Source organism: Anopheles merus, chromosome 3L, assembly GCF_017562075.2.
Source record: "Anopheles merus strain MAF chromosome 3L, AmerM5.1, whole genome shotgun sequence".
Classification (NCBI taxonomy): domain Eukaryota; kingdom Metazoa; phylum Arthropoda; class Insecta; order Diptera; family Culicidae; genus Anopheles; species Anopheles merus.
This window is the reverse complement of record NC_054085.1, coordinates 5,976,923-6,000,954: the sequence shown is the minus strand read 5'-3', so window position 1 is coordinate 6,000,954 and position 24,032 is coordinate 5,976,923. Positions and strand designations below refer to the sequence as shown.

Here is a 24,032-nt window from a genome sequence, read left to right as displayed (position 1 = left end):
CACGTCCAGGCCAAGCTTACCAGGTTAGTTGATCATCAACGGAAAATTATCCGCGACGCCGAAGGGTAAGTTCTCATCTCAAAAGATACGCACCTACCGTGTTTGAATCCTTTAGGAAACTGGAAACTTAGGCAAATTGTCCTCATTAAGTTCATACCACGATCGACAGATTGATAAAGATTGATTTGAAAGACGGATAACTACATGGAAGTTATTTTACGTACTAAGAAGCTACCACACAACACTTTTCTTGCATGTCGAGTCACTTCACTCAGAACCATCCGTTAAATGTTCCGTATTTGTATAGCTCTTTGGCCTTTTCTATATGAAATCTTCCCAAACCTGGCCAAGCTATGTTGAGCATCGATGCTTCATTGGCTGACCATGACATTCAATTCTCTCTAAGTGGCCGATTTAGATCCTTTTTGGCCGTTGATCTACTTTGAATTTACCTGCTAGGTACGGGTATTGCCAAATAGAACAGAAAGCTGAACGAAATTGATCCGATCGTTCAATATAAGCAAAAAGTAACAGTAGAAGATCACTGACAAACCCTTTACTAGCGAAAAGAAACTGATTAAATGATTGACTTCTCACTCCATGTTCTGAAATCCACACTAAATTAATTTAACCTGCTTCCTTTGGAGAACTTGCACCTTTTCTCACCACCAACACGGAACGGAAACAACACGAATGAAAATGGATTCATTCCCGTTAGAGCTATAAATCACGTTTCGGTTTTAAATCATCTCTTCATAAAGGGAGGAGGTTAAGTTTTCCTATCCATACAGGTTTTTATTTGTTGGATATTTTTAACGGCTTTTCTGCGTCCACCCCGATTTCTCCGATCTTTCACATTCCAGTAGCACAAACACTCCAATAATCAAGTGCTGTAGCTGCTGCAAACTTCGGCTATCCTCTAGCACGCAACCCTTATATTTTACAGGTAGTTCTCTGGGAATTCGAACGTAACGTCACGGCCAGTCAGCTTCTTGTACACCGACGCGAAAGTGTCAACCTGCAAGAAAAATAACAAACACACAACATTAATACACAACATCGAAGGATACGAAATAATCAACTCGAGTGGAATTGAGTCACTGAACACAGAGGGATATTCAAGCTTCAACATGCAACACCATTCCACCACTTCTAACATTTACTCACTTTGTGTTCGATGGTGGTCTGCTGGTTCTTATCCAGGTGCACCTTGATCAGCTGGGATCCGTCGAGCTTGACGCGGATACGCTTGCCGACCACCTCCGCCGGGAATACCAGATCCTCCAGGATGGCATCGTACACGGCGGTGAGCGTTCGGGAACGCGGTCTCTTCTGCTTGTTGGGGTCGCGGCGTCCACGCATCGGTTTGGGCAGAATGCGGCGCTCGGCAATGAACACGACGTGCTTGCCGGAGAACTTCTTCTCCAACTCGCGCACCAGACGGGTCTGTACCTTCTGGAAGGCCTTCTGTTTCGGCACCGGCACGTAGATGATGATCGCCTAGAATGCAAACCCAAACACAACACACAAATCAGCCACCAGAGTTCGATTCTCTTCCCGTGTCCGGTGCGCGCGCGCCTACCTTCTTGTTGTTGAACTCAACCTCGCGCGCGCGGGTGATGTACAGATCACGCAGCTGCGGCTTCAGATCCGAGTTCATCTCCAGCTCCAGGATGGCCTGGCCGATCTGCGTCTCGAACGCATCGGGTTCGCCGTTGCCGGCTTTGATCACCTTGGAACCGAACACCATCTAAAACGGAAGAGGAGGGTAAGAGAAAACCATCGCATTAATACTTGTTTACCACGTTCAACAACAATAACCTGGCTCTGGCCAATTCCATCTCCGATAGCGCATGCAACACGATAGTCGCCCTTTCCACGGCCACACCGGGGTGTCATGTCATCAACATTCTTCCCTCCCGCTTCTGACAACATCAACCACCGGGAACGGCGAATCGCATTCGGTACACGGATTCACAAATCGACGCATTTCTCCAATAAAAGCTCCCACAAGCCACCGGCAATCGACACTCGTCGCGTGTGACCACCATTCGTCTATCGGTTGAGCGGCAAATCGAGGGAATTGGCACATTTTCAGCAACACTTACAGCGATTTTTATTTGGGTTCACAACGAAATGTGTCCACTAGCACATCAAAGATGCCCGGAAAAAGAGCGAGAGGAGTTCGGCATTGACAGTTGTTACCCTTCTGGCCCGGAAGTTCGCAACGCGCTTCGCCGCAACTGTCAACTGTCATGCAGCGTGCAGGGCTGAGCAGAATGTTGATTTTATGCTTACAACTGTTTTCAATTTGTTTCTGAACAATCAGTGCTCCGGATGTTTTTAGAAATTAAAGTTAAAAATTTTCTTGTTTTTTCAATGCTAAAAACTCCCATAGGTTTTACGGATAAACGTAAATAAATTACAGAACACATTCCTCTAAAAAACGCATAGTTGAGAATGCGTTTTAAGGACATAGCCAATGGTTGACTTCAGTTACCTCCGATTTGCACCCTACGTATATCTTTTCTCAGCTTATTTGCCTTTACTCTTTGTATGATCCAAGTACGATATTCTCCGAATAGACAATCTTCCCAACCGGTATTTTTTTCTTTCTAGCCAGCAAATGACAGATGAGTTTGAAGCGCTCACCTCCACTCGTCCATTTCGTCAAAAGTTGTACAACAGAGAGGTTTGGACTGGTTCAGCGCTGGTCAATCTTTTGTTGATTATCTCGACCAGAAAACTCTTCTCTTCAATCGAAGATAAATATGGTAATTATTACACACTCAGCTGCGAAAGAAACGATTGATAATGGGGGTACATCCGCTAAATGAGGCCACTTTTGTTAAAAACAATCGTGATGGCATAAGCTAGGTTAGGTTTCTGCGGGTATCCGCGCGCGGGACTGGCTGTGTTTTTTAGCTACACGTGTCATAGATTCGGGAGTGCTAATTTTACTGATTTTTCCTTATTTTCCCAGGCTGCCGTAGCTACCAAGGACATTGAGAAGCCGGTCGTTGAGACCGCGACCGTGCACCGCATCCGTATCACGCTGACCTCCCGGAATGTTCGCAGTCTGGAGAAGGTGTGTGCCGATCTGATTGCCGGAGCCAAGAAGCAGAAACTGCGTGTGAAGGTAAGTGTGTTTCTGTGGCACTTTTACTTCTTTGTTGTGGATGTGCACTAAAAGAGAAAACTAATTCGCTACTTTTTTCGCCACTTCCTTCAGGGTCCAGTTCGCATGCCGACCAAGATCCTTCGCATCACCACCCGTAAGACTCCTTGCGGTGAGGGTTCCAAGACGTGGGATCGTTTCCAGGTACGTTCAGTTTGCACAATCAGCATATCTCGCCCCCGCGGGGTACGGCAAGTTTAAAACCAAAGTGTACGTTTTGGGGCTCTCGTAGTCACTGGTAACCGCACTTTCGAAAAACCGGCCAAGATAAAATCGTCCTACGTCATAGTGCTTGATCAATGGTTCATAATTTTTCAAGTCTCCATTGGTCTCGGACATTTCCTCGTTTCGCACTGCCGCAGGTGCATTGCGCTTCTGCTCGCTATTGTTGGTACTAAACAATCGATCCTTTTTACTGCTTCTTTCCAGATGCGCATCCACAAGCGTATCATCGATCTGCACTCACCATCGGAAATCGTGAAACAAATCACCTCGATTAACATGGAACCTGGTGTAGAGGTTGAGGTGACGATTGCCGACCCATAAGCTACTGCAGTACCAAAAGCTCTCGAGCAACGGCATCGTGTGATCGGGTTCTCTCTCTGTCACTGGTGGCTCGACCGCATGGTAACGTTCGTTACTTCACCCACCATCAATGGAAGTAGTGAGTGTTGCCGTGTATAAAACGTTCGGTTACTTGCACTAACATCCAAGTATAGAAACCAAACAACAAGCCCCTTTTCTCCGTGTACATTTGCTTATTTCTGGTAGAGTTACCATCGACAAGGAATGTAGCAAATTACACGGAATAAAAAGAAAACAAAGTATTTAAACGTTTTTTACGTTAAAAGGGCACATATCTGGATTTTTATATTACTTAATTTCATAAGAGAAAGAAAATAATATTTTATTGTAGAATTACTGTTAAGCCTTTATCCACATAGTATGTTTTATCAGATATCAATGATGGTTCTAAATTTATCAGTCAAAATAACGTCTGGCCCAGTATTGACCCAAAATTTCGTTTGAGCTGTGCCAGTCAAAAGTATCCAATGGAAATGACTGACTTTACATAGCAAAAAAAATATTCGCTTCATAGTTATTTCTGTTTCGTATTATGAATTTCATCACAATTCCCCTCGCATCTATTTGGAAACATTCAATTTCTGCAGTGTAATTGTCTAATTATTTCCACTCATGTATCTACCCCCCTCCAGACCATTCCATTTACGGAATAACGATAGAAAACTCTTTACAGAAATACCGTCGTCATAGGTAGTCACTAGCAACCCCTTTACCCCACCGGGTTGCCATGGCAAGGAATGGGGCTTTTGTCCAAAGGAGCGTCATGTTTGCCAATGTTAGGTCGATAAAATACGAAAAACATTCAACCCGGATGCCCTCCAGCAGCAGTCTGGAACGTTCATGTTATTGTTATCGTTAGTTGGGCGCACACGTGTCGGGTCGAAAGTGCAAGTGAAACGGTCAGAATTTTTTGCGATTAAAACTCTCTTTCCCTGTGGCATGTGGAAGCTGAAAAGTAAGCTGAAACGCAAATTCCGCTCATCGAAGATCGATTGTAATAGCAATCGGGTGGATTACGATGTGCAGTCGCTTGAATCCGAGAGCCCGGCCCGACCCGCTTCGGAGCAATCCGATACATCGGTGGCAGTACCGGGTAGCAGCAGTTGTGGTGGCGGTAGCGGTTACCATAGGCAGGCTCGCGACTGCTGTAGCGCCCCGGTTGGCGGTGCTGGCAGTAGCGACAATTCATCCCTTTTCAGTTACAACTGTTGCTACAATTACAACTTGCACATCAATTACAACGTGCACCACCGGTTGCAGCACAACCATGTGGCTCCACATCATCACCATCATCATCATCGCCATCACCATGGCAACCGGCGGGAAGGCACGGACGATAATACCGACGGAACACCGTTCGGTAGCACTAGCTGCATGACGGGTGCTGGATCGGAAAGCTCGACTGAAGTTCCACGAAAGCCTCGAGCATCTTGTGCCAAAACTCGACGAAACCGAACCGCTGCATCCAGCGCGTCCTCGACAAAAGTGTCCTCGGAACCGGACATAGATAGGAAGGGGGCCTTGCTTGAAAATAAAATCACCACAAGGTGCCTTTCAACGAGCGATCTTTCGTCGTACAAAAGCCGGCCTGAGCAGCGACCTCGCAATGGAGTGGCGAGTGGCGAAGCAAAAAAGAACCCATCTTCGGCCGGTGGGTCTGGTGTCCGACGACCGCGTTCCGCTTCTCAGCGTGGTCGGGCGGATTCGCTCGATAACACTACCGGTACCGATTCCGCAATGTCTACCGACTACCATACCATCTGTCGACGGTTGCACGCAATCTCGCTCCAATCGGAGGCAGCCACTCCATCATCCGCCGACCCTATCGCGGGCCGTGCCGATCTAACCGATCACGATCGACGCATCCTGCACTGCATGGTGCTGAAGCGCATCAAGGAGCTCGAGCAGCTAGAGGAGGCCGTCCTGGCCAAGCAGTGCTGGGAGCAGGAAAAAGTGTTCCGCAAATCATTGCTGGATCAGCAGGAGCGCAACTATCGGAAAGCCATCCGGCAGAAGCGCACCATCGAGATGATCGAGGTGCGCAATCGAAAGCAACGGTTGGCCCGGCTCGAGCAACAGCAAATAGAAAAGATACAGAACGAAATCAACGAGAAGGACCTTCGGTCGGCAAGTCTGCTGAAGAACATCGAGATCAAGAAGGGCATACGGGAGTGCGAACGTCGCAGCCGGGAGCTGAAGCGCCTCGAGGACGCTACAGTTAACCAGGAGGAGAAGGTGCTCGATAGGGACATTTGGCGGCAGTCACTGGTGGAAACGCTAGAGGAGCGTGCCAACCGTGCGGAAGGATTGCGGCGCCGAGTGATGGACGTGTACCGGCGCCGGCTGAAGATTGACAATCAGCTCGAGCGAAAGATGCATGCCCACAATCTGAAGCAAACGCTCGAACAGGAGCGGTACAAGCTGTCGCTGCTGAAGGAACGTATCCTGGTACGGGAGAGTCGGTTCCAGAAGTTCAAGGACAGCAAAAAGCGCATCTTCGATCAGCTGAAGAATCGGGCCAAAACGACGGCCGCCCTGCGCGACATGGTCAAGCACACGATCGGGCCGGGTGGTGGCGGCAGTTCGGGAACGGTGGTAACGGTTTCGGCCAGTAACACCCGGCCCGGTTCGGTGCTGCAGCATCAGCAAAGGTGTGTTTCTTCCGCTCGGTCCAGCGGTTCGGTCGGTATGGTGATGGATTCGGCTGCCTTGTCCCAACGGTTGCTGGACGTTGTACGCATCAAATAAGCGGGGAACGGATGCGTTGAATCATTTTACAGGCTTTTTTGTATATTCAGCTTTACATTCGCTTCTTATCTGGACGACGGTTCGGCCGGTACAATAAAACGAAAGCACCGTATATCCTTGGAAAAAATGTTTTCCGTTTGCATTTTTACCTGACTTAAAGAAAGAACCGTACAAATGTTCTTGCAAGCCCTTCAGCAGCGGCGCCTGTACGATCAGCATCCTTGTTCTGAACACCTCAACTTCGATTTGTTCTATAATTTCTAATATCATCTTTTTGCAGCATATGATCTGTATTACACATGATAAAAATTACTACTATTTGTAAATAATTATGAAAAAAAATAACTTTTATATAATATTTCATTATTATGGCATATGTTTAGCCGTTTTGTCTAATAATTTAATATAATATTATAAACAATATTTTACAACCTCAAAAGTATGCAGTTTAAAACAAACCGCTTGGTCTTGCATTTTTAATTTCTATCATAGCAAGTTGACTGACCGCTGCAAAATAATATTTTCCCATTTTACCTAATGCTCAAGGACATGCAGATTTATTCGACCTTGAAGCAGGACCATAGAAAAGGGTAAATCGCCCATCATACAAGGGTGCAAAAGTGCAAGGAAAATGCATCCACCCCTTGGTTTACAAATGCAGAATTTGAGCTAATAGCAGGAGTGCAACAAACAGGTTTCTACCGGACGCGCCTTGGCGAGCGACCGAAGTCATCCCTTCGGCTCGAACGGTACCGCGTGCAGCGGTTGGAGATGCGATTGTATGGGTGTGCGTAGAGATCAGGGCAAGCTGCGTTAGAAGTGTGGTGTGTTATGTATCGCTAGAGCAGCACGTCATCGTTAGATGAGGACGGTCGGGAAGGGCAGTGTTGGGTTAGCTTTGCGCAGTGGCGATATCGTAACCAATGAGGTACAACCGAGGTGCGATTATTGCTAGTTGAAAACTAATACCAATACCCCGCCTTGGGGACGTGAAATACCGTCCGCTATGGCAATTTTTGCAAACCCCGAAAGGGGTAACAATTCAATAAACAAAAAATCTTGAAAAAAGATCATCTTTGAGGTGAATCGTGCAAGGTTAACAATACCTGTGAGAAATTGTGGATAGATTACGATTATCACGTGCAACAGATATACATTTTCCACACATGATTTCACTGAAATTCTGATCTTTTTGTTACTCCACACATTTCCGTGAAATCATTTTCATCGCGAACCGGCATTTGGTTGTGGTTTGTTTATTTCATGATATTTGACAACCGGCCTGATACCGGCATGGTAGAGTCATTAGCTTCAGGGGTGAATAACTTTCAAGGGAACGGGCGCGATTCTGAACCAATTTCATATCTTATTGTTGGCTAAATGTTTCAATGATTTATTTTGAAAGATTTTTTTTATTCTTTTTTTCTTCTAAATTCCTGGGCCTGGAAATTAATCAAAAGTTTTCCGAAAGAAAATAAAATGTTAAATGCAGGACTAGAAAAACATGTCATGTTAGTATCAAAAGCTAATATAGCGACAGTTGTTTCTTCTACGTCGATGTATATTCTGTTTGGTTCTTTAAACTGAGTAACAATTTCTTAAGTGAATAATATTTTATTCTGATTGAATCATTCACCGATACAAGATATTTTGACTGCCGAAAGAAAGAAGACTTTTCAGAAATAATCATGCTTTAGCAAGACTAAAGAAGTCCCTAGCAGTTCTAGTTAAAATGAGAAGAAAGCACGTAATTAGGTAACAATTCCCAATACACTTTCAGTTAGTTTTAATCGTTCTTTTTCTATCTGGCATAAAGTCCTACGCGGGCATGCCGGTCTATACAGGCTTTCGTGACTTAATTACCACACAGCTGGATAGTCAATCCTTGCTACGGTGGGACGGTCCATTCTAGGCTTCAACCCGTGACAGGCAGGTTGTTAAGTCGTTCTAGTTGACGACTGTACCAAGCGACCGAGTTTTAATCGTCATGGACTGCATTTTTAGCTCATTCATGGCCGACTAAGATTTGTTTCCCTTTTGGATCACGCAGGAATTCTTTTCATTTCTAAGCTTTTTATAATCTCGATCTACGGTTCGGGCGCATCGCCGCCAATCTTTGTCGACCCCTGCCGTGGGGTGTTCCAATCAAAGATGCAGCATTTGCTTGTGTAAAATCATACATTTATTACGCTGCATTGAAGAATTCGTACGGAAAATAGTTAAATTATTTCCCGCATCCAACAAACCATTCCTTATTTCCAATTTCATTTACCTTTCCTCCGGCCCGTTCGTTTCGAACCATTCGAAGCTGTCAAACTGTCGTTCCCCGAAGTGACACAAAAGACACACGCTCGAATGGCAGCAAGCGGCAGCGCACAGTGTTGTTATGTAAAGTAAACCATTCTCAAGCTGCTGCCGGGTGGCTTTAACGCAAGATGCTGAAAGTGTTCCAATCGTCGTCCACCCTGCTGGGGCAGCAGCTGAAAGCGCTGGTTTCGGTCCGACACTACGGCAAACCGAACAAAAAGTTCCTCTACAAAGATGGCATCCTGAAGGACCAGATTTATTACTACCCACGGTAAGGTTTCGTGTACCAGTGCACGTGTGATGTTTACATCACTGTAGCATATCCGAAGCGGAAAAACGATCATCATATCATACGGCTGTGCTTTACTTTTAGGGACAACAACCGTGAACTACCTGCGCTGGATGGAGAACCTTCGAAACTGTTCAGCGTTCGTCGAATGAAACCAATCAAAGGGCTGCCGTACTGGGAAAAGCGGATACTGCGCGGCTTGGGACTGTATGAGGTAACGCAAATATAAACTAACCGATGCTGCCCCGAAACAGAAGCCTTATTCGTTAACCTTGTATTTGTAGAAAAATGCGGTCGCCGTGGTAAAGAACATCCCGGAAAATAATGCCCGTCTGTGGAAGGTGAAGCATTTGGTGGAGATACTTCCGATCACGTACCGGTACGGCGAACCGACGGAGGCCGATATCGAGCGAACGTTCCTGAAGGAGGATGGCGAGTGTGTCGTGATACGCAAGCTAGAGGCAGCGGAGGTGACCAACACGAAACTGTCCGCTGCGGAGCAGCTTCGTCACGCCAAAGATCGTATGGACGGGGAAACGTTACGAAAAGATTCTCGGCTCAAGTGGTTGAATGCGTGGTAAGGGAGGGTGGCAGCTTAGCGGGATGGCCCTTGGCCCGTTTGTAGGTAGTGCGGAGGAGGATTAAGTGACGTTTAATATAAGGAACATTTAAAAACACGAATAAGAAGTTTCGGATACTTTTTATGTAAGTAGGGCACGGGCAGTTTTTACACGACACATTTAAATAGTCCACTGTTTATTAGTTTTTTTTTGTATTGTTGCACGCTTACATATTATTTCCACCCGGCGCCGCTGCCGTCCGCGATTCGAGCCATTCCGCAACAATCGATCGCTTGCGTGTTGGCTAGCCAGTAGGGAAGAAACCGGTCGGAAAAACCAACCCGGACCCTGGCTAACAACACCCCACACACGCTGCTGGTAGGGGGACGAGCGTGACATCGCGCTCCATCGGCCACTGGAACCAACGGGCGGATTTGTTGGGTGTGGTGTATGTATGTGTGAGTGTGTCAGTAGTGTGGTAAATATAATATAGAAGTAACATTGATTTTTGCTTTTCCACGCGCTTTCTTTCCCTAATATACTTGTACAACACCGACGACAGTCAGCAGCTATATAAAGTCTAATTGTTGGCCTACTACACCTTTGAACCGAGAGCAAGTGGTGGTGGTTATGGTTACCTTATTTGTCCTGTGTTGCTTTACCCATTTCTTGTAGTGTTGATGTTAAATTTGCTCCTTTGCTTTTGATGTTTGTTATGGTGGAAGAAGAAGCATTGTTTTTGTATCGAACATTTTTCTAAATATTTGGTTTGCTTTTTTGTTGAGTTTTTGGTTGGCTAATGAGATTCCTGCTTTCTGAAAAATGGATAGGAAAGCGTGATAGCAGCACTTTAGCAATTCCTTTCTTTCTATCACCATCCTTCAGTATACGTGTAGGTTTTAAAAACGAATGGAAGCGTCTGAGAAAACTCCAGTCTGTTGGTTAGTTTTAATATATAGAGAGAGATGCATTTTGCCCTTTTTCTTCTACTTTGCCTTTCTAGCAATTGGTGACACGGGTGGTTACTGTACTGGAGTAAAATTTCTATAAAAACACGGTACTAGTTGGGGTAGGTAGATGTCCACCCATCATCCTCCTGTATACGGTTGTATAAGCGGTGGTTCCGGTGGTGACGGTAAATATGGTTGGATTGAATTTTCTGATCAGGCTGTGTTGAGGAGGTTGCAATTTCTACTCTACCGCACCATTTGGTGGTATAGTTAATTTTGATGGCGTTGAGCTCTTTGCTATGCTTTACATTATCCTACGAGAAGCGTCGAGGTTGGAGTGGGATGAGATATGGAGTTGGTGGTAGCGATGTTAGTAGTCGGGTGACATTCGAAGCAACAAACTGTTGCGCTTCCTGTTTTGCAAACTGTTGTACGAGCAACATTCGCTGCAGGCTGATTTACGGAATTGTTGTGTGCGTTTCTCTTGTTGCATTTTACCGGGGAGGGCACGGTTACTCCATTTCCAAATAGACACTTAACACATCAATTTATCTTGGCGGTACAATTTTGAGCATGCTTCCTACACTACCTCCTCACCCTCTTTTTTCCGGATGACGTCATCGCGCCAGGTGACGATAGAGCTGTTCCTTCCGCTGGATCTGTTTCCTACATTCCGGCAGAAATGGGGGCAAAACTAACGAGTAGTGCAGCATCCATCGTGCAGGCAAGCTTACAGAATGCTGCAGGAGCTCTTCTCGCGGAACGGGTTCACCTTCTGGCTGGAGAACCCGACCAGCAGGCAGTCCTCGGCCTGGTGCTCCGTCACGTACTTCACGATGTCCGCCACGGCCTGCGACACCGTGATGCGCTGGATGGCAGCTTCGCGCCGGAGCTGCTCGGTGATTGCTCGTTGCTGCTGCAGATTCGAGGCCATTATATCCATCACGGCTGTCTCGGATAGCCCTATGGTGAATGCTTTTACGGGAAGTTTCCGCGCACAGAAAAAATAACAAGAAGGTGCAGCTATGCGAAACCCGCAACACGGATTGCTTTACCAACGGGCTGAACGGGGAACAACTGCGATCACGGCAATTGACGACTTGTTGCCGAATATCGATGTCTTTTATTTAGGGCGTGTGAACTGCACTTGGCTTTGTGGGGACTTTTTGCTGCGAGCGAAGAGATTCCAGAAAGCTTTAATTGGATGATCGTTTCGTTCGTAGTTTTTTTTTATTGGTGAAAATTTTTTGTACCCCTCATTTGACAGTCCGTTTTGACAGTTGGTGTCGAGTTCAACTGTGGTAAATTTTGTAGAAACAAAAATATGAGCTGCAAATTGTACATGGAATAGATTAAATCTTGTTGTTTTGTTATAACCATTGTTAAATGAGTTCAATTGCTTTTTATCACTTGACAAATGTTAACAAACATTCAAACAAACCGATTGCCATCAATGCAGAAACGGACGCAGAGAGCTAAACGCATTGGGCTAAAATGACAGCTTCCAATATAACCTCACAAGGCAGAACAGGAGCAAGCAATACCGTTCCGAGAGCGAGAGCATTGCGTTTTTGTTCGACTTGCAGCCGCTGTTTCCTGAAACGAGAAAAATCTGTGCACAAAAATGGCTCTTCATGTACCGAAAGCACCCGGTTTTGCGTCGATGCTCAAGGAAGGAGCTCGGGTAAGTTGAAAAATAACCCAACACGATGAAAAACATCCATCCGATATGCCGGTGGAGCCGTACACAGCGAAAAAAAACCTACTACCCCCGGCGCATGATGATTCACGTGAGAAATCTCACACACCCACACGCACATGCTTATTTGCAGGCATATTCCGGTCTCGAGGAAGCGGTCTACCGTAACATCAACGCCTGCAAGGAGTTCGCGAACTCGGTCCGCTCGGCTTACGGGCCGAACGGCATGAACAAGATGATCATCAACCACATCGAGAAACAGTTCGTCACATCCGATGCCGGTACGATTATGCGCGAGCTGGATGTCGAACACCCGGCGGCAAAGCTGATGATCGAGGCGAGCCAGATGCAGGAGGCGGAAGCGGGCGACGGCACTAACTTCGTGGTCGTGTTCTGCGGCGCTCTGCTGGAGGAGGCGGAAGAGCTGCTGCGGCTGGGTGTTACCAGCAGTGACATTACCGAGGGCTACGAGAAGGCGCTCCAAAAGACGCTGGACATTCTGCCCACGCTTTCCTGCCACGAGATCAAGGATTACCGCAGCCTGGTGCCGGTGCGGAACGCAATCCGTGCGACGGTCATGTCGAAACAGCTCGGCAACGAGGACTTCCTGGCCGATCTGATCGCGAAGGCGTGCATTTCGATCATGCCCGAGAAGACCACGTTCAACGTGGACAACATCCGGGTGTGCAAGATCCTCGGCAGCGGGCTGCAGATGTCGGAGGTCATCCCGGGCATGGTGTTCAAGCGGTTCGTCGAGGGTGAGGTAACGTCGGCGACGAAGGCCAAGATTGCGCTCTACTCCTGCCCGGTGGACATCATCCAGACGGAGACCAAGGGCACGGTGCTGATCAAGTCGGCCGACGAGCTGAAAACGTTCAGCCAGGGCGAGGAGAACCTGCTGGAGGCCCAGATCAAGGCCATCGTCGATACGGGTGCGACGGTTATCGTGGCCGGTGCCAAGTTTGGCGATATGGCACTGCACTACATGAACAAGTACGGTCTGATGGCGGTGCGGCTAAACTCCAAATTCGATCTGCGCCGGCTGAGCAAGGCCGTTGGTGGTACGGTGCTGCCCCGGCTGACACCGCCGAGCACGGAGGAGCTGGGCTATTGCGATAACGTGTACTTGCACGAGCTGGGCGACACTTCGGTGACGATCTTCAAATCGGAGGGCACGGAAAGCCGTATCGCGACGGTCGTTATTCGCGGGTCCACCGACAACTACATGGACGACATCGAGCGTGTCATCGATGATGGTGTTAACACGTTCAAGGGATTGACGCGCGATGGGCGCTTCCTGCCCGGTGCGGGTGCGGTGGAAATCGAACTGGCCCAGCAGCTGGCCGAGTACGCCGATACGCTGCCCGGGTTGGAGCAGTACGCGGTGCGCAAGTTTGCTAAGGCGTTGGAGTACTTCCCGAAGGCGCTGGCCGAAAACAGTGGCGTGAACGCGACCGAGGTAGTCCACCAGCTGTACCTGGCACACAAGCAGGGCAAGAAGACGGAAGGCTTCGACATCGAATCGGAACAACCGGCCACGATCGACGTCACAACGAAGAACATCTTCGACCTGTACACGACAAAGTACTGGGGACTGAAGTATGCCGTCGGTGCTGCCTGTACGATCCTAAAGGTGGACGAAATCATCATGGCGAAGCGGGCCGGTGGACCGAAACCGCGTGCAGGCGGTCCCGGAAGTGACGACGAATCGTAAGCAACCTGCGGGAGGCGCAGCCCTTCAGAGCTGGTAACACTTTCATCTTGGCCCCGTTTTTCGTTGCATCAGCATTTTTCGTCTGCACTTTAATTCTAATTGTATCTTCATTGCTAACACTTATGCTCGTTCACACAACACCTTGCAGGATATAAGATTAATATTACACATTATGCTGCACTTAAAATATAAAACCGCACACACTACCTTTTCCATCTCGAGCGGGTGGGACTAACTGGCAGTGGGTGCTGTGCTTTTTTTCACTGGATATTTCCTTTGTGCTGCTCTCAGCTGCCAGCAATTGTACTCACTGCGCACACCACCTTTATGTTGATAAAGAACATGTGTGGCGGAAAAGGAAATCAAATAAAGCTTCTAACATCCCCTCCAGAAGCTGGAAGGATAATCTAATCGTGATTAGCCTAATCATTGATCTTTCCGAAAGACATCCGATCATGGGCGGCTTGTTGTAAACATCAGGCCAGATTTCCATTTAACCATTGTCCGAACTTTATTGTGTATATTTGGTTTCCATTTCCTTAAACGTTGCAATTGATAATACATCATGATGATGATCCCGAGCTTGTAGAAGAGAGAATAACACCAGTTCTGTTTATACATGTCCGCATACTGACTACCACCAACGGTCTCTACAATACATAAATCGTCTCAAAGACGTGTCCGTTGTAAACAAAACATCTAAACTTATGAATAACGATACAATCACAGTGTGATAAAACAAAAATATCTGGGGGGAAGTGGGAAAAGATTGGGATTGGAGTGCCTTATCGTACATATGTAACGAAACATCACACTAATAACTAGAAGGTTGAAATGCATCCAAGAGAGTTTACCCCTACTGTGCCGCTACCCAATAATGACACACAGACATTGTGGCATAATACTTTTGCTCTAAAATAGACCGACACCTTTAGGGGTTTGCTAAAACTGATATGAATTATGCACGCACACCAGGTAGGATGCGGTAGGGGAGGAGCGTGAGCAGCACTGGTTTGATTATCTGGATCCTAAAATTAGTTAACGGTCAATAAGAATAGTCATATAGATACGGGTGATGAACATTCGTTCCACGGAACAATTGTGTCCGCGGTCTGGTGGTGTTGAGTGAGCTGGTTTGAGCAGGGTAAAATCTTCACACAGATTAACTTTACTGAGGTTTAGTCGAAAACGAGTCCGATCGCATTAAATGGCAACACCGGGCAGTACGGTTCGAGCTGCAGTGCCGTTGCCATGCAATCAGCCGAAGCCGTGTAATCTCCTAGACTTTCCATCACACGTCCCAGCAGGAACCTACAAGGAGGGTTATTATAATCCTGGCTCATTGTTCAATAAAAGTAGCTGACACTTACCATATTTTGGGACAGTTTGGATCAATTTTGGCCGCGTCTTTTAGCGTCTTTTCGGCCAGTCGGGGTTCACCCAGCGTTAGGTGTGCTTCACCGAGCGCTCGCAACGCGTCCGTATGGTACGGGTTTGCTGAGACGGCGTTAAGAAAGCATTGCTTTGCTTCATTCCACTGGGATTGGAAGATGTGAATTTGGCCTCGCTGTAAAGAAAAACCATGAGATTCAATATACCCATAACGACCTACAATGTTTTCCTTCCTTACCATATACATAACCTGATGCGAAACAGGATTGATGAGGCTTGCCTCTTGGATGCAGTTGATCGCTTCGTTTGGCTGTTCAATCGCTAGATATACGTCCGCTAGCAGAAGCCAAATTTTGAACTGAATCATCCAAGCCTTCTGTGGCCCGGGTCGGGGACTGAATGAACTAAGAGAGCTGGCCGCCTCGCTAAGCGCGTGCTCAATGCGTGATGCCGCCAACGATGCTGCGTGAATGGAATCTGTAAAGGGGGAACGTTTTCTGGACCGTTAGACAGCAACAGTAGCCGTAAAAGATGGAGTTCTTTCTATCTTACTTGAATCTTTGTCGGACATTTGGGACGATTGCATCTGGATGACGCTCCTCGTGTCCGAATGCTTCTCATTGTCGTGCTCGTTGGCAGCGTTCGCGAGCTGCACCTCGTACACCTCGCGCCAGATGGAGAACATCTGCTGCACCGTCTCGAGGGCCGTCTCGACGTCGCGCAGATACAGCTCCAGATGTGCCTTCACATGCAGCAGATTCAAATTGTCCGGGAACTCTTCGACTGCATCTTGCACCACGGCAAGCGCCTCCTTCGGACGTCGGTTTGCCGTCAGTAGCAGTGCGAACAGCAGCAAGCTGGAAGCATGCTCTGCCCGGAGCGACAGTGCCGTCGTGATGTGCACCAGTGCCTCCGTAATGTTGAAGTTGTGTGCATGCTGGCAGGCCAAATAGTACTCGACCAGATGATCGTTTGGGTCCTGCTGGACGGCACGCTCGAGCGCTTCGAACGCTAGCCGATTGTACCGGTCGCGCTCGGATACCAAATTCGACGAAACAGCCATCTGTTGTAGCCCAATGCCAACGTACAGCTGGGCGCGCGACCTTCGTCCCACCGGGGCTTTGAGCTCCTTCCGCAGGGCTTCCTCGGCAAAAGCAAGACCTTCCTTTACCTGATCCAAATGTTCGTAGCAGATGCGTGCCGCCATTAGGCAGGACATACTATCGCCCGGTTCGAGGTTGGAGTGTTCCTTCAGAGCGCAGACCGCGTGCTTGAAGCGGCCGAGTGCCATCAGACAGGTCGCGTACTGTTTCCACACGTGACTCTCGCCGAACGCAAACTTCAGCGCCTTCTCGAGCGAATCGTGCAACAGTGCCACCTGGTTCCATCGTACGGTGGCCAACGTTAGCAGATCGTAAATGGCCGTCGCATTGCCAAGGGAGTGTACGCGTGCGTCACGAAACTCGGGCGACTGCGATAGAACGGCATCGCGTACGGCGAGCGTTTCGGCAATCAGCAGCAGCAGAATCGTTTCCTCGTGTTGGTTCTTCGGGATGAATTGCTGCCGGCCGGAATATTTGCGCGGTTCCCAGAGACGCTTGTTACCGCCGGACGCACTGCGTGTTGGTGTGTTGCTGGTCGGAAGCGTGTATATGGTGCCCGATACACCGCGCAACAGCACTTCCGCCAGCTGGCGGGCAAGTGTAAGGCGTAACGTTTGAGTGGCCCTCGTTTCGACCGCACTCAACATGACGCGATAACGGTCGATGGCATTCTGCAGCTTACCCGCCTTTATCAGCACGATCGGTGCCTGCTGCAGGCCTGTCTCGAGGATTGCACCCATGCGACGTACCTCACCTTGATTGGTACTATCCTGTCCCTGCAGGTAGAGGATGCCCAGATCGGCAGCCTTTTCAAAGCAATTGATCATTTCCGCTTCCTGTTCCGCCTGCTTAAATTTCGACGGTGCCTTTGAGCCTTTCTTCTCCAGGCACATGCCTTTGATGGCATACGATTCAGCAAGGATTCGTATACTTCTCCTGGAAACGAGGAAAACAAAAGTGTTACATTTTCCTATAAGTATACATGGTTTAGTAATTCTGGGAGATTCGTATTTTGTTCTTGTTTCCTGAATTGACTACTTCGTCCAGTTGTAGATTTAGAATTTGAAAAAGACATCATCTTACGGTAGGAATGAATTTAAAAATCGGGATAGCCTCAGGATCAGTTCCTCGACCTATGATATCAGTTTTTAAACCGGAATAGTATCGCTACCAGTTTAGGAAGTAGAATAGTAATAGAAATACAACAACCGAGATGAATCTGGCCGTTATCCGTTATCGGCACCTCGGAATTGCATTGCGTTGTCTGTTATTTGCGCCATTAAATAGTTTTTTTTAAATAAAAGGCCAACTTACGCTGAAAGATGCTTCTCCGATAGAGTGTTCAACTCGGCCAGCACAAAGTTCTGCAGCGACTCCTCATACTGTCCACAGGCAAAGTAAAGCTTGGCTAGCAGCAAATGTGCATCCAGTGCAAAGCCAGCCTTCTTTCCATTTTCCCCCGTGACGGAATTAAGATAGCGCTTCGCCTCGGACAGTCCCAGCTTTGCTTTGGAGTAGTTTTCCTCAATCGGTGGATGTTCCTCGAGGTAGCTTTCCAACTTCCCTTCGCCAGTGAGAAAGTTGGCAAGACATTCTGCAACAGAAACGACACGGTCGTGAGATGACGATACGACCAAGTCCCTCCCCAGCGTCGCTATGACTCATACGCACCTTGCGGGTATCCCGTTTTGAGCTCTTCGGCCAGCTCGATCACCCGTTTCCATCGTCCTTCACTGCGACACTGCTCGATGGTGGTTTCGAGTTTCGTTCCTTGATTACGGCCACGTCCAGTCATGTTCTACGGTTAAACACTTTATGTCTAATAACTTATCGCACTGCCCTACGCAGTCTGTTGTCCCTTTTCTATGCTTTAATCGATAAAATCCCTACGGAGGGTGAGAAAAATTACAAAACAGCTCAATTTTCGCGGCCGTGTTTGGTGTTTTTCAATAGATTCTCCCTTTCCTATCAGGGTGACACAGTTGACAGATGTTTGTTATCATCGAAAACGCACCAACACCAACAAATGCATTTGACATTTCTTTGTTCATTTGTAATGACCGTTTACTTCTATAAATTTTTTGAAAATTTGACAAGAAGTAAAAATAGACAATATATGCGCTGTTATTTTTATGAATTATATCATTTTCTGTTTTTTTGTTTCCCAATTGTTCAGTTTTCGGTGGATTATTTTGGATGAGAAAATAAAAACAAAAACCCATCATTTTGACAGCTCGGAAAGGCCTCCTCCACGTTGCGTTGCGGATACGTTCCGTGGTGTTTTGATATCGTTTTTCCTCCAATACCGGTTTCCCTTCTCAAGGATCACTTTCCTCGGACATTGCAGCCGATGTTTGGTGTCACCTTTGGCACAGTCGTAAAACGAATATTCTCCGTCCCGCGTTTAGTGAAGATGAGTGATCTGCAGCGCATTCTATCCAACAACAAGGCAGCCGAGGAGCTGCTCGAGTCGCTGAAGCAAGAGGTAAGGCGGGCAGGTTTTATTTTCGTATCTCGTTTGCGGTCAATTACCTCATTTATCTCACATTAATACCCGTTTTCCCGTTGCAGCTGAAAGTGATAAAAAATGAGCAAATACAACGCAAAATCGCCACATTGCAGACGGAAAATGAAACGCTCCGTCGGCAGGTCGATTCCTGTCTGAAGCAGCTGGTCTCGCTGGAGGTGGCGCACGGAAAGGTGCAGATTCCGGTCCCCACACCGGATGAAGTACGGGCTGGCAGTGGTCCAGCGACCGTAAAAATGGAACCCGTCGCACAGCCACCGGCCGCTAAGGAAAGTCCCAAGGAGCAGCCACCGGCCAAGGCACAGCAACAGCAGGGCGACAGTAAACCACCGAAAGAAAAGAAGCCCAAGAAGGAAAAACCAGCCGGCGGGGAGGGTAAGCCGGCGGCGCCGGCCGTCGAAGAACCACCGATCGATGTGGGACGGTTGGATATGCGCGTCGGACGCATCGTGGAAGTTTCGCGCCATCCCGACGCGGACAGTCTGTACGTGGAGAAGATCGACTGTGGCGAGCCGAACGGTCCCCGGACGGTGATTTCCGGGCTGGTGAAGTATGTGCCGATTGAGGAAATGCAGAACCGCATGGTGGTGGCGCTGTGCAATCTCAAGCCGGCGAAAATGCGCGGCATCCTGTCGGAGGCAATGGTAATGTGTGCTTCGACGCCGGACCGGGTAGAGATTCTGGCTCCACCCGCGGACGCAGTGCCGGGCGATCTGGTACACGTGGAGGGATATCCACGCGTCCCGGATTCAGTAATGAATCCGAAGAAGAAGATCTTCGAAACGGTAGCGCCGGATTTGAAGACAAACGGTGAGCTCGTGGCGTGCTACAAGGAGGGATCCTTTGTCGTACCTGGGAAGGGACCGGTCAAAGCACAGACGCTTAAAAATGTACAAGTAAAGTAAAGGCGGTCGTCGCCCTGTTCGGCGAGGAATACTCTTTCGTTTCAATAAACGTTTGTTAGAATATTGACCGAAGAACGGATTCCCCCTTTTCTTCATTACCATCATCACCAGCATTGCGATCATCAGTACTTAGGGATCATCCGGGATATGATTAGTAGCGCTTCTAGGTAGCACATGTACTGGTGCCACGAAGTAATAGGGTATGTGGGAATTTAATTTTACATTAAACATTTCTCACAAACAATGACAAACACAGTTCGGTGTGCGTTTTTTACTAAACGTATGATTAAAACCTGTTTATTTTAACTGTCAATAGATTGCAGATCGGCGTAAGGATCGCGCTATGTCGCACTGTGGGTGGAGCTGTGAGGGGGATGGAAAGTGGTTTAGTGGATGATGCACTTTTGTTAACGTACCGTTTTCGTATTAACATTTAGAATCCTACCAATTGTACCCGGGGGTATCGTGCGTGTGGCATTTGTTGTGTTGGCTGATAAGGTGAATTAGTAACTGCGTGGCTATCATGCCTTCTGTATTCTACAGCTTAACCTGTTCTGTTTACGTTTCGTTTGGGTATGCTTGGGACAAACAATTACCATTAACCCACGTACGTACGGGCGTTAGAAGGTTAATCGATGATGGTGTCAAGTAGAATATTCTCGAGACAGTTTCGAATTCATGTATTTCTTTGAAAATGTGAAATTGTGTGTGCACATGCTTGTGGTACTTTAAGATTCATGTTTTTCTTTCTTCTCTTCTTGGTGTACATTCTTTGCCACGTTTGCTTTGTTTGCCCTTTGCACGTGTTAGTAGTAAAATAGGTGCAAAATCGTGTGGAAAAAAGTGTTCAGTAATCTTGGCTTAGTGTTAATTTAACAAACAAATACGCAATATCTTGTGGCGATGTCACGGTTTAAACGCAGTTAGTACAACTGATCCATGATGTATACAATTGATCTTTGAAAATACTAACCTATTGTTTGTCCACATGTTTTTCGCATTACAAAATTTAATTCTTTTCCCACCCTTTTTTTCAACCAATACACATCACTCGATCGTTCTTTCATGCAGCTCTCTACCTCCGCTCGGTTCAATGCGTCTCCATCAAGTTTTGCAAATTGGTGCTTTAGTATGCCTACACACTTTAGGGTTGGGTTTTGTTTAACGATTCTATTAAAGTGTGCAGCTTCACTTCTTTTCATTTCAGGCTTTGGGTTACGTTTACTTAGTTTTGTTTCCTTATCTTTCTTCCCCTGTAATTGGAGCTGGTGTAATATGGTATGCGACTGTATCCCCAAAACTTGCTCATCCGCATTTTCATTCCTCACGGGTCCGCCATCCACGGGCAAAAGTGCTTGCAAATTGTTTATGAAACTACGTTTAATGTTTTTTTTTTCGATTAATTTTAGACAGTTCATTTCCATCATCCGTATCCTCCGTTTCCGTTACGCGATCGATCCTTCCATACACAGCAAATATTCGACTCACGTTCCTTCGATCCGTGGAAGGGTGATGTCCTCTTTCGAACAACTAAAATGAACTGCTCAGTCTTTATAATAATCACCCCCCAAACCACACATACACAAACACGGCTCTTAATTGCATACTTTTTTGCCTTATGTTCCTGTAGAGTGTTTCTGTTTGCGCGTGTGTGTATGCGTCTCGTGTAGTCGGGTGTGTGCTGTTGCGTTTATGCTGCGTTATTTGTTTTACATTTTAAAGAGTGTTGCAATATTATATCGCTAGTGTGGAAAAGTGTTGCTCCCCCAAACGAGCCTTCTTGTAGGTGATTTTGAACGGGTTTTTGTGTTTGGTTCTTGTTTAATACTGTACGGGGGTTGTGTGTTAAATTTTATACTGATTTAGTTTACTACTACTATTCCTTCATGATTGGTTCTATCTGCAAGCAACGCTTTAACACTCACGCCTTTCCTTCATTAGTCGTGATCATTCGTGGCACAAGATCTAGGACAAAGGACCTACACTACTTGAGTGCAAAATTGGCACGCCATTTAAAATGTGGATATTGTTCCTTGACAGTATTTAGCAGTGTGTCTTCTATTTGTTCATATCTGTTAATTGTGAGCAACTGGCTATGCTATAGAAGTTCGATCGATGCTTGCTAATTGCGTTTCAATTGCGTTTGAGATTATATTGGTTTATCCTGCAAAAAACGTAGTGCCGAATCCGTTGGACTGCTCTATATTATGCTCGTCTATTGGTTATCTTTGTGTTGGCTGTTTTTTTATTTTTATGTTACGCAATATAGTTCATACCGTGCTGACGGTGTTTGGCAGTTTAAATTAATGTTAATCATTTGGATTTTTCGTTTAACACAGTTCCACGTGCTAGGGCACTTTTTTGGCCGATATCGCTAACGTTTAAAAAAAAACGGGAACATATCATACGGTCACAATATCCTGTCTCCCTCATCTAATTGAGTGTCGTGTATCAGAAAGAAACTTTCTTCGAAAGCACATAAAAGAGGTTAACAAATATAATTAACTGCCAATGTGTGACAATTTCTACTTGTGGCACACATTGACTTGATACATTAGATATCAAATGGGTTTACTGCTGTGGTCGGGATTGCTGTCCGTTGGCTTTGCCAGGCAAGTGGTGGTGTCGAGTGTGTCTTCGCCCTCACTGCCTACGGTCGGTTGCAGGTGAACGGTTATGTTGTGCTTGCCATCGCTGTAATTGCCAACGGTGCCCACCGCTGGAAGCGAAACGATCGTCGTGGAAGGCAGGGCGGAAGATTCCTCCGCAGCGGCAGCAGTCGTATCTGTGCGCTGGGGTTGATTAACGATAGGAGCGGGCCGTACCGTTGCGGTCAGGAAGGAGCGTAACTGCTGACTGTTGGCATCATCATCATCGTTCTCGTACTCGCAGCCAATAGTGTCGGCTTCGTTGCGTACGATCGGTTGCTTGGCGATCAGCTTTAGCAGCTCAATTGCGTCAGCAGCCTTTCGTTTTTCATGCAGGATTCTGCAATGGTCGAACGTGGCATAGAAAGAAAATGGCAGAAAAGGAGGAAAAAAATGCAATATTCGATTCAATGGTTGTGAATAGAGATGAGTAACAGCATGTTAATCGTAACGGGTGCATCGGCGGAACCTTTTAAACGTAGACATGAAACCAATCTAATTCTTGTTTAACCAACCATATGTACAAGAAAAGGAAAAATATATAAAGCGTCATTCAAATTGTAGTCGATCATCAACTAATTTTATAAAAATGTCATGGTTATTGCTTTTACGAAAAATTACATATCACCAACACACCGAAAGCCAATTTTAATGCTAGTACAAACATAGTGCTTCGCTACAGAGAAAAAATATGGTAAATGAACAATTGTGTTACTATTAATGCAATCATCTACTTTTTCATCAATAAGTGTTACTTAACCTAAAAATGTGATTTGGAATGGAAGTTGATGAGTTATTTTTGTACTGAATTTTGTATGTTCGATGGTCTTTGGATGACGCAAAAGTATCAAAATAATAATCAAGCTAAATTATTCGAACATATGAAGAAAACATGAAAAGAAACGAATGAAAATGAAACATAAATATATACGTAATAACCAACCATACTAGCCAAACCCTTTAAATAACAAACGAACAAACGAACGAGTAAAGCAAAAGGAAATAGAAACTAAAAACATAAGAAAATTCAGAGACGTATTTAGATGGGGGTTTCAAGAAACCAGAACCACATCCCGGTCTCTTCTTCCCCCTAACCTGCCTGATGCTTCCTTGAGCTGCTCGATAAAGTCCTTGCCGGTGATGTCGGCCACTGAGTTCGGGTCCATGTTCGATAGCAGCTCCAGGTCCGGTTCGCTAAGCACGGACACGTTGCACAGGTTGGTTTTCATCTGTGCGACCAGCTTCTTCAGATGTATTCGCTCCACGTCCGGACTGTCGGTGATGTCGGCCGAATCCCGGCGGGTCGTTATCGTGACGTAGTGTGTAGGCTGCAAAGAGTAATCCCGGATGGGTTTGGCGAAACATTAAAATGCATTCTATTGCAGGCCTATGCTTGGGGCTTGAGTGCGTGAGCTTACTGTTGATGG

General features: G+C 46.7%; 9 protein-coding genes and 1 non-coding gene across 10 annotated transcripts in view; 6 read left to right on the top strand and 4 right to left on the bottom strand.

Moving 5' to 3' along the window:
• Nucleotides 1-769: 769 nt before the first annotated feature.
• On the bottom strand, nt 770-2,231 carry LOC121599634 (40S ribosomal protein S7). The gene is made up of 4 exons (XM_041927591.1): nt 2,109-2,231; nt 1,583-1,750; nt 1,168-1,500; nt 770-1,018 (listed from the first exon to the last, which is right to left on the bottom strand). The coding sequence occupies exons 2-4, from the start codon at nt 1,748-1,750 to the stop codon at nt 941-943; spliced, it is 579 nt and encodes a 192-aa protein (XP_041783525.1). The 5' UTR covers nt 2,109-2,231; the 3' UTR covers nt 770-940.
• A 425-nt stretch (nt 2,232-2,656) lies between these two features.
• Nucleotides 2,657-4,033, top strand: LOC121599635 (40S ribosomal protein S20-like). Its single transcript, XM_041927592.1, has 4 exons — nt 2,657-2,774; nt 2,984-3,139; nt 3,233-3,322; nt 3,608-4,033. The coding sequence occupies exons 1-4, from the start codon at nt 2,772-2,774 to the stop codon at nt 3,722-3,724; spliced, it is 366 nt and encodes a 121-aa protein (XP_041783526.1). The 5' UTR covers nt 2,657-2,771; the 3' UTR covers nt 3,725-4,033.
• Nucleotides 4,034-4,126: 93 nt separating this feature from the next.
• Nucleotides 4,127-6,749, top strand: LOC121599633 (myotubularin-related protein DDB_G0290005). Its single transcript, XM_041927590.1, has one exon. It carries the CDS (start codon nt 4,604-4,606, stop codon nt 6,509-6,511), a length of 1,908 nt encoding a protein of 635 aa, XP_041783524.1. The 5' UTR covers nt 4,127-4,603; the 3' UTR covers nt 6,512-6,749.
• Nucleotides 6,750-7,405: 656 nt separating this feature from the next.
• Nucleotides 7,406-7,546, top strand: LOC121600704. Its single transcript, XR_006005871.1, has one exon. It is a non-coding gene; the product is annotated as a U4 spliceosomal RNA (small nuclear RNA).
• Nucleotides 7,547-8,613: 1,067 nt separating this feature from the next.
• LOC121598565 (39S ribosomal protein L30, mitochondrial-like) lies at nt 8,614-9,782 on the top strand. The gene is made up of 3 exons (XM_041925585.1): nt 8,614-9,089; nt 9,192-9,321; nt 9,392-9,782. Exons 1-3 carry the CDS (start codon nt 8,947-8,949, stop codon nt 9,686-9,688), a joined length of 570 nt encoding a protein of 189 aa, XP_041781519.1. The 5' UTR covers nt 8,614-8,946; the 3' UTR covers nt 9,689-9,782.
• Nucleotides 9,783-9,831: 49 nt separating this feature from the next.
• LOC121598566 (guanine nucleotide-binding protein subunit gamma-1) lies at nt 9,832-11,862 on the bottom strand. The gene has a single exon (XM_041925586.1). The coding sequence runs from the start codon at nt 11,558-11,560 to the stop codon at nt 11,348-11,350; it is 213 nt and encodes a 70-aa protein (XP_041781520.1). The 5' UTR covers nt 11,561-11,862; the 3' UTR covers nt 9,832-11,347.
• A 274-nt stretch (nt 11,863-12,136) lies between these two features.
• On the top strand, nt 12,137-14,441 carry LOC121598564 (T-complex protein 1 subunit theta). The gene is made up of 2 exons (XM_041925584.1): nt 12,137-12,301; nt 12,450-14,441. The coding sequence occupies exons 1-2, from the start codon at nt 12,242-12,244 to the stop codon at nt 14,028-14,030; spliced, it is 1,641 nt and encodes a 546-aa protein (XP_041781518.1). The 5' UTR covers nt 12,137-12,241; the 3' UTR covers nt 14,031-14,441.
• Nucleotides 14,442-14,520: 79 nt separating this feature from the next.
• LOC121598563 (tetratricopeptide repeat protein 7B) lies at nt 14,521-18,497 on the bottom strand. The gene is made up of 6 exons (XM_041925583.1): nt 18,197-18,497; nt 17,840-18,119; nt 15,975-17,461; nt 15,661-15,899; nt 15,401-15,597; nt 14,521-15,341 (listed from the first exon to the last, which is right to left on the bottom strand). Exons 1-6 carry the CDS (start codon nt 18,318-18,320, stop codon nt 15,209-15,211), a joined length of 2,460 nt encoding a protein of 819 aa, XP_041781517.1. The 5' UTR covers nt 18,321-18,497; the 3' UTR covers nt 14,521-15,208.
• A 246-nt stretch (nt 18,498-18,743) lies between these two features.
• On the top strand, nt 18,744-20,029 carry LOC121599493 (aminoacyl tRNA synthase complex-interacting multifunctional protein 1). The gene is made up of 2 exons (XM_041927337.1): nt 18,744-19,010; nt 19,097-20,029. The coding sequence occupies exons 1-2, from the start codon at nt 18,876-18,878 to the stop codon at nt 19,955-19,957; spliced, it is 996 nt and encodes a 331-aa protein (XP_041783271.1). The 5' UTR covers nt 18,744-18,875; the 3' UTR covers nt 19,958-20,029.
• A 191-nt stretch (nt 20,030-20,220) lies between these two features.
• The window catches only part of LOC121599494 (DNA fragmentation factor subunit alpha-like), a 30,411-nt gene continuing 26,599 nt past the window's right edge, over nt 20,221-24,032 (bottom strand). The window contains exons 3-4 of the mRNA XM_041927338.1: nt 23,701-23,933; nt 20,221-22,945 (exon numbers count right to left, since the gene is read on the bottom strand). Coding sequence (XP_041783272.1) covers nt 22,519-22,945; nt 23,701-23,933 — 660 coding nt within the window. The 3' untranslated portion in view covers nt 20,221-22,518. The remainder of the gene's footprint in view (nt 22,946-23,700; nt 23,934-24,032) is intronic.

Coding starts and splice junctions, on each gene's coding strand:
- LOC121599634 (XM_041927591.1), bottom strand. CDS start 1,750: ATGGTGTTCGGTTCCAAGGTGATCAAAGCCGGCAACGGCGAACCCGAT. Junction 1,501..1,582: donor TTGAGTTCAACAACAAGAAG/GTAGGCGCGCGC, acceptor TTTGCATTCTAG/GCGATCATCATCTACGTGCC. Junction 1,019..1,167: donor AGACCACCATCGAACACAAA/GTGAGTAAATGT, acceptor TTTTTCTTGCAG/GTTGACACTTTCGCGTCGGT.
- LOC121599633 (XM_041927590.1), top strand. CDS start 4,604: ATGTTATTGTTATCGTTAGTTGGGCGCACACGTGTCGGGTCGAAAGTG.
- LOC121598566 (XM_041925586.1), bottom strand. CDS start 11,560: ATGGATATAATGGCCTCGAATCTGCAGCAGCAACGAGCAATCACCGAG.
- LOC121598565 (XM_041925585.1), top strand. CDS start 8,947: ATGCTGAAAGTGTTCCAATCGTCGTCCACCCTGCTGGGGCAGCAGCTG. Junction 9,090..9,191: donor CAGATTTATTACTACCCACG/GTAAGGTTTCGT, acceptor CTTTACTTTTAG/GGACAACAACCGTGAACTAC. Junction 9,322..9,391: donor GCGGCTTGGGACTGTATGAG/GTAACGCAAATA, acceptor TTGTATTTGTAG/AAAAATGCGGTCGCCGTGGT.
- LOC121598563 (XM_041925583.1), bottom strand. CDS start 18,320: ATGACTGGACGTGGCCGTAATCAAGGAACGAAACTCGAAACCACCATC. Junction 15,900..15,974: donor AATGTCCGACAAAGATTCAA/GTAAGATAGAAA, acceptor CCCCCTTTACAG/ATTCCATTCACGCAGCATCG. Junction 15,342..15,400: donor CCAAACTGTCCCAAAATATG/GTAAGTGTCAGC, acceptor CCCTCCTTGTAG/GTTCCTGCTGGGACGTGTGA.
- LOC121598564 (XM_041925584.1), top strand. CDS start 12,242: ATGGCTCTTCATGTACCGAAAGCACCCGGTTTTGCGTCGATGCTCAAG. Junction 12,302..12,449: donor TGCTCAAGGAAGGAGCTCGG/GTAAGTTGAAAA, acceptor GCTTATTTGCAG/GCATATTCCGGTCTCGAGGA.
- LOC121599493 (XM_041927337.1), top strand. CDS start 18,876: ATGTTTGGTGTCACCTTTGGCACAGTCGTAAAACGAATATTCTCCGTC. Junction 19,011..19,096: donor TCGAGTCGCTGAAGCAAGAG/GTAAGGCGGGCA, acceptor TTCCCGTTGCAG/CTGAAAGTGATAAAAAATGA.
- LOC121599635 (XM_041927592.1), top strand. Junction 3,140..3,232: donor AGCAGAAACTGCGTGTGAAG/GTAAGTGTGTTT, acceptor CACTTCCTTCAG/GGTCCAGTTCGCATGCCGAC. Junction 3,323..3,607: donor AGACGTGGGATCGTTTCCAG/GTACGTTCAGTT, acceptor GCTTCTTTCCAG/ATGCGCATCCACAAGCGTAT.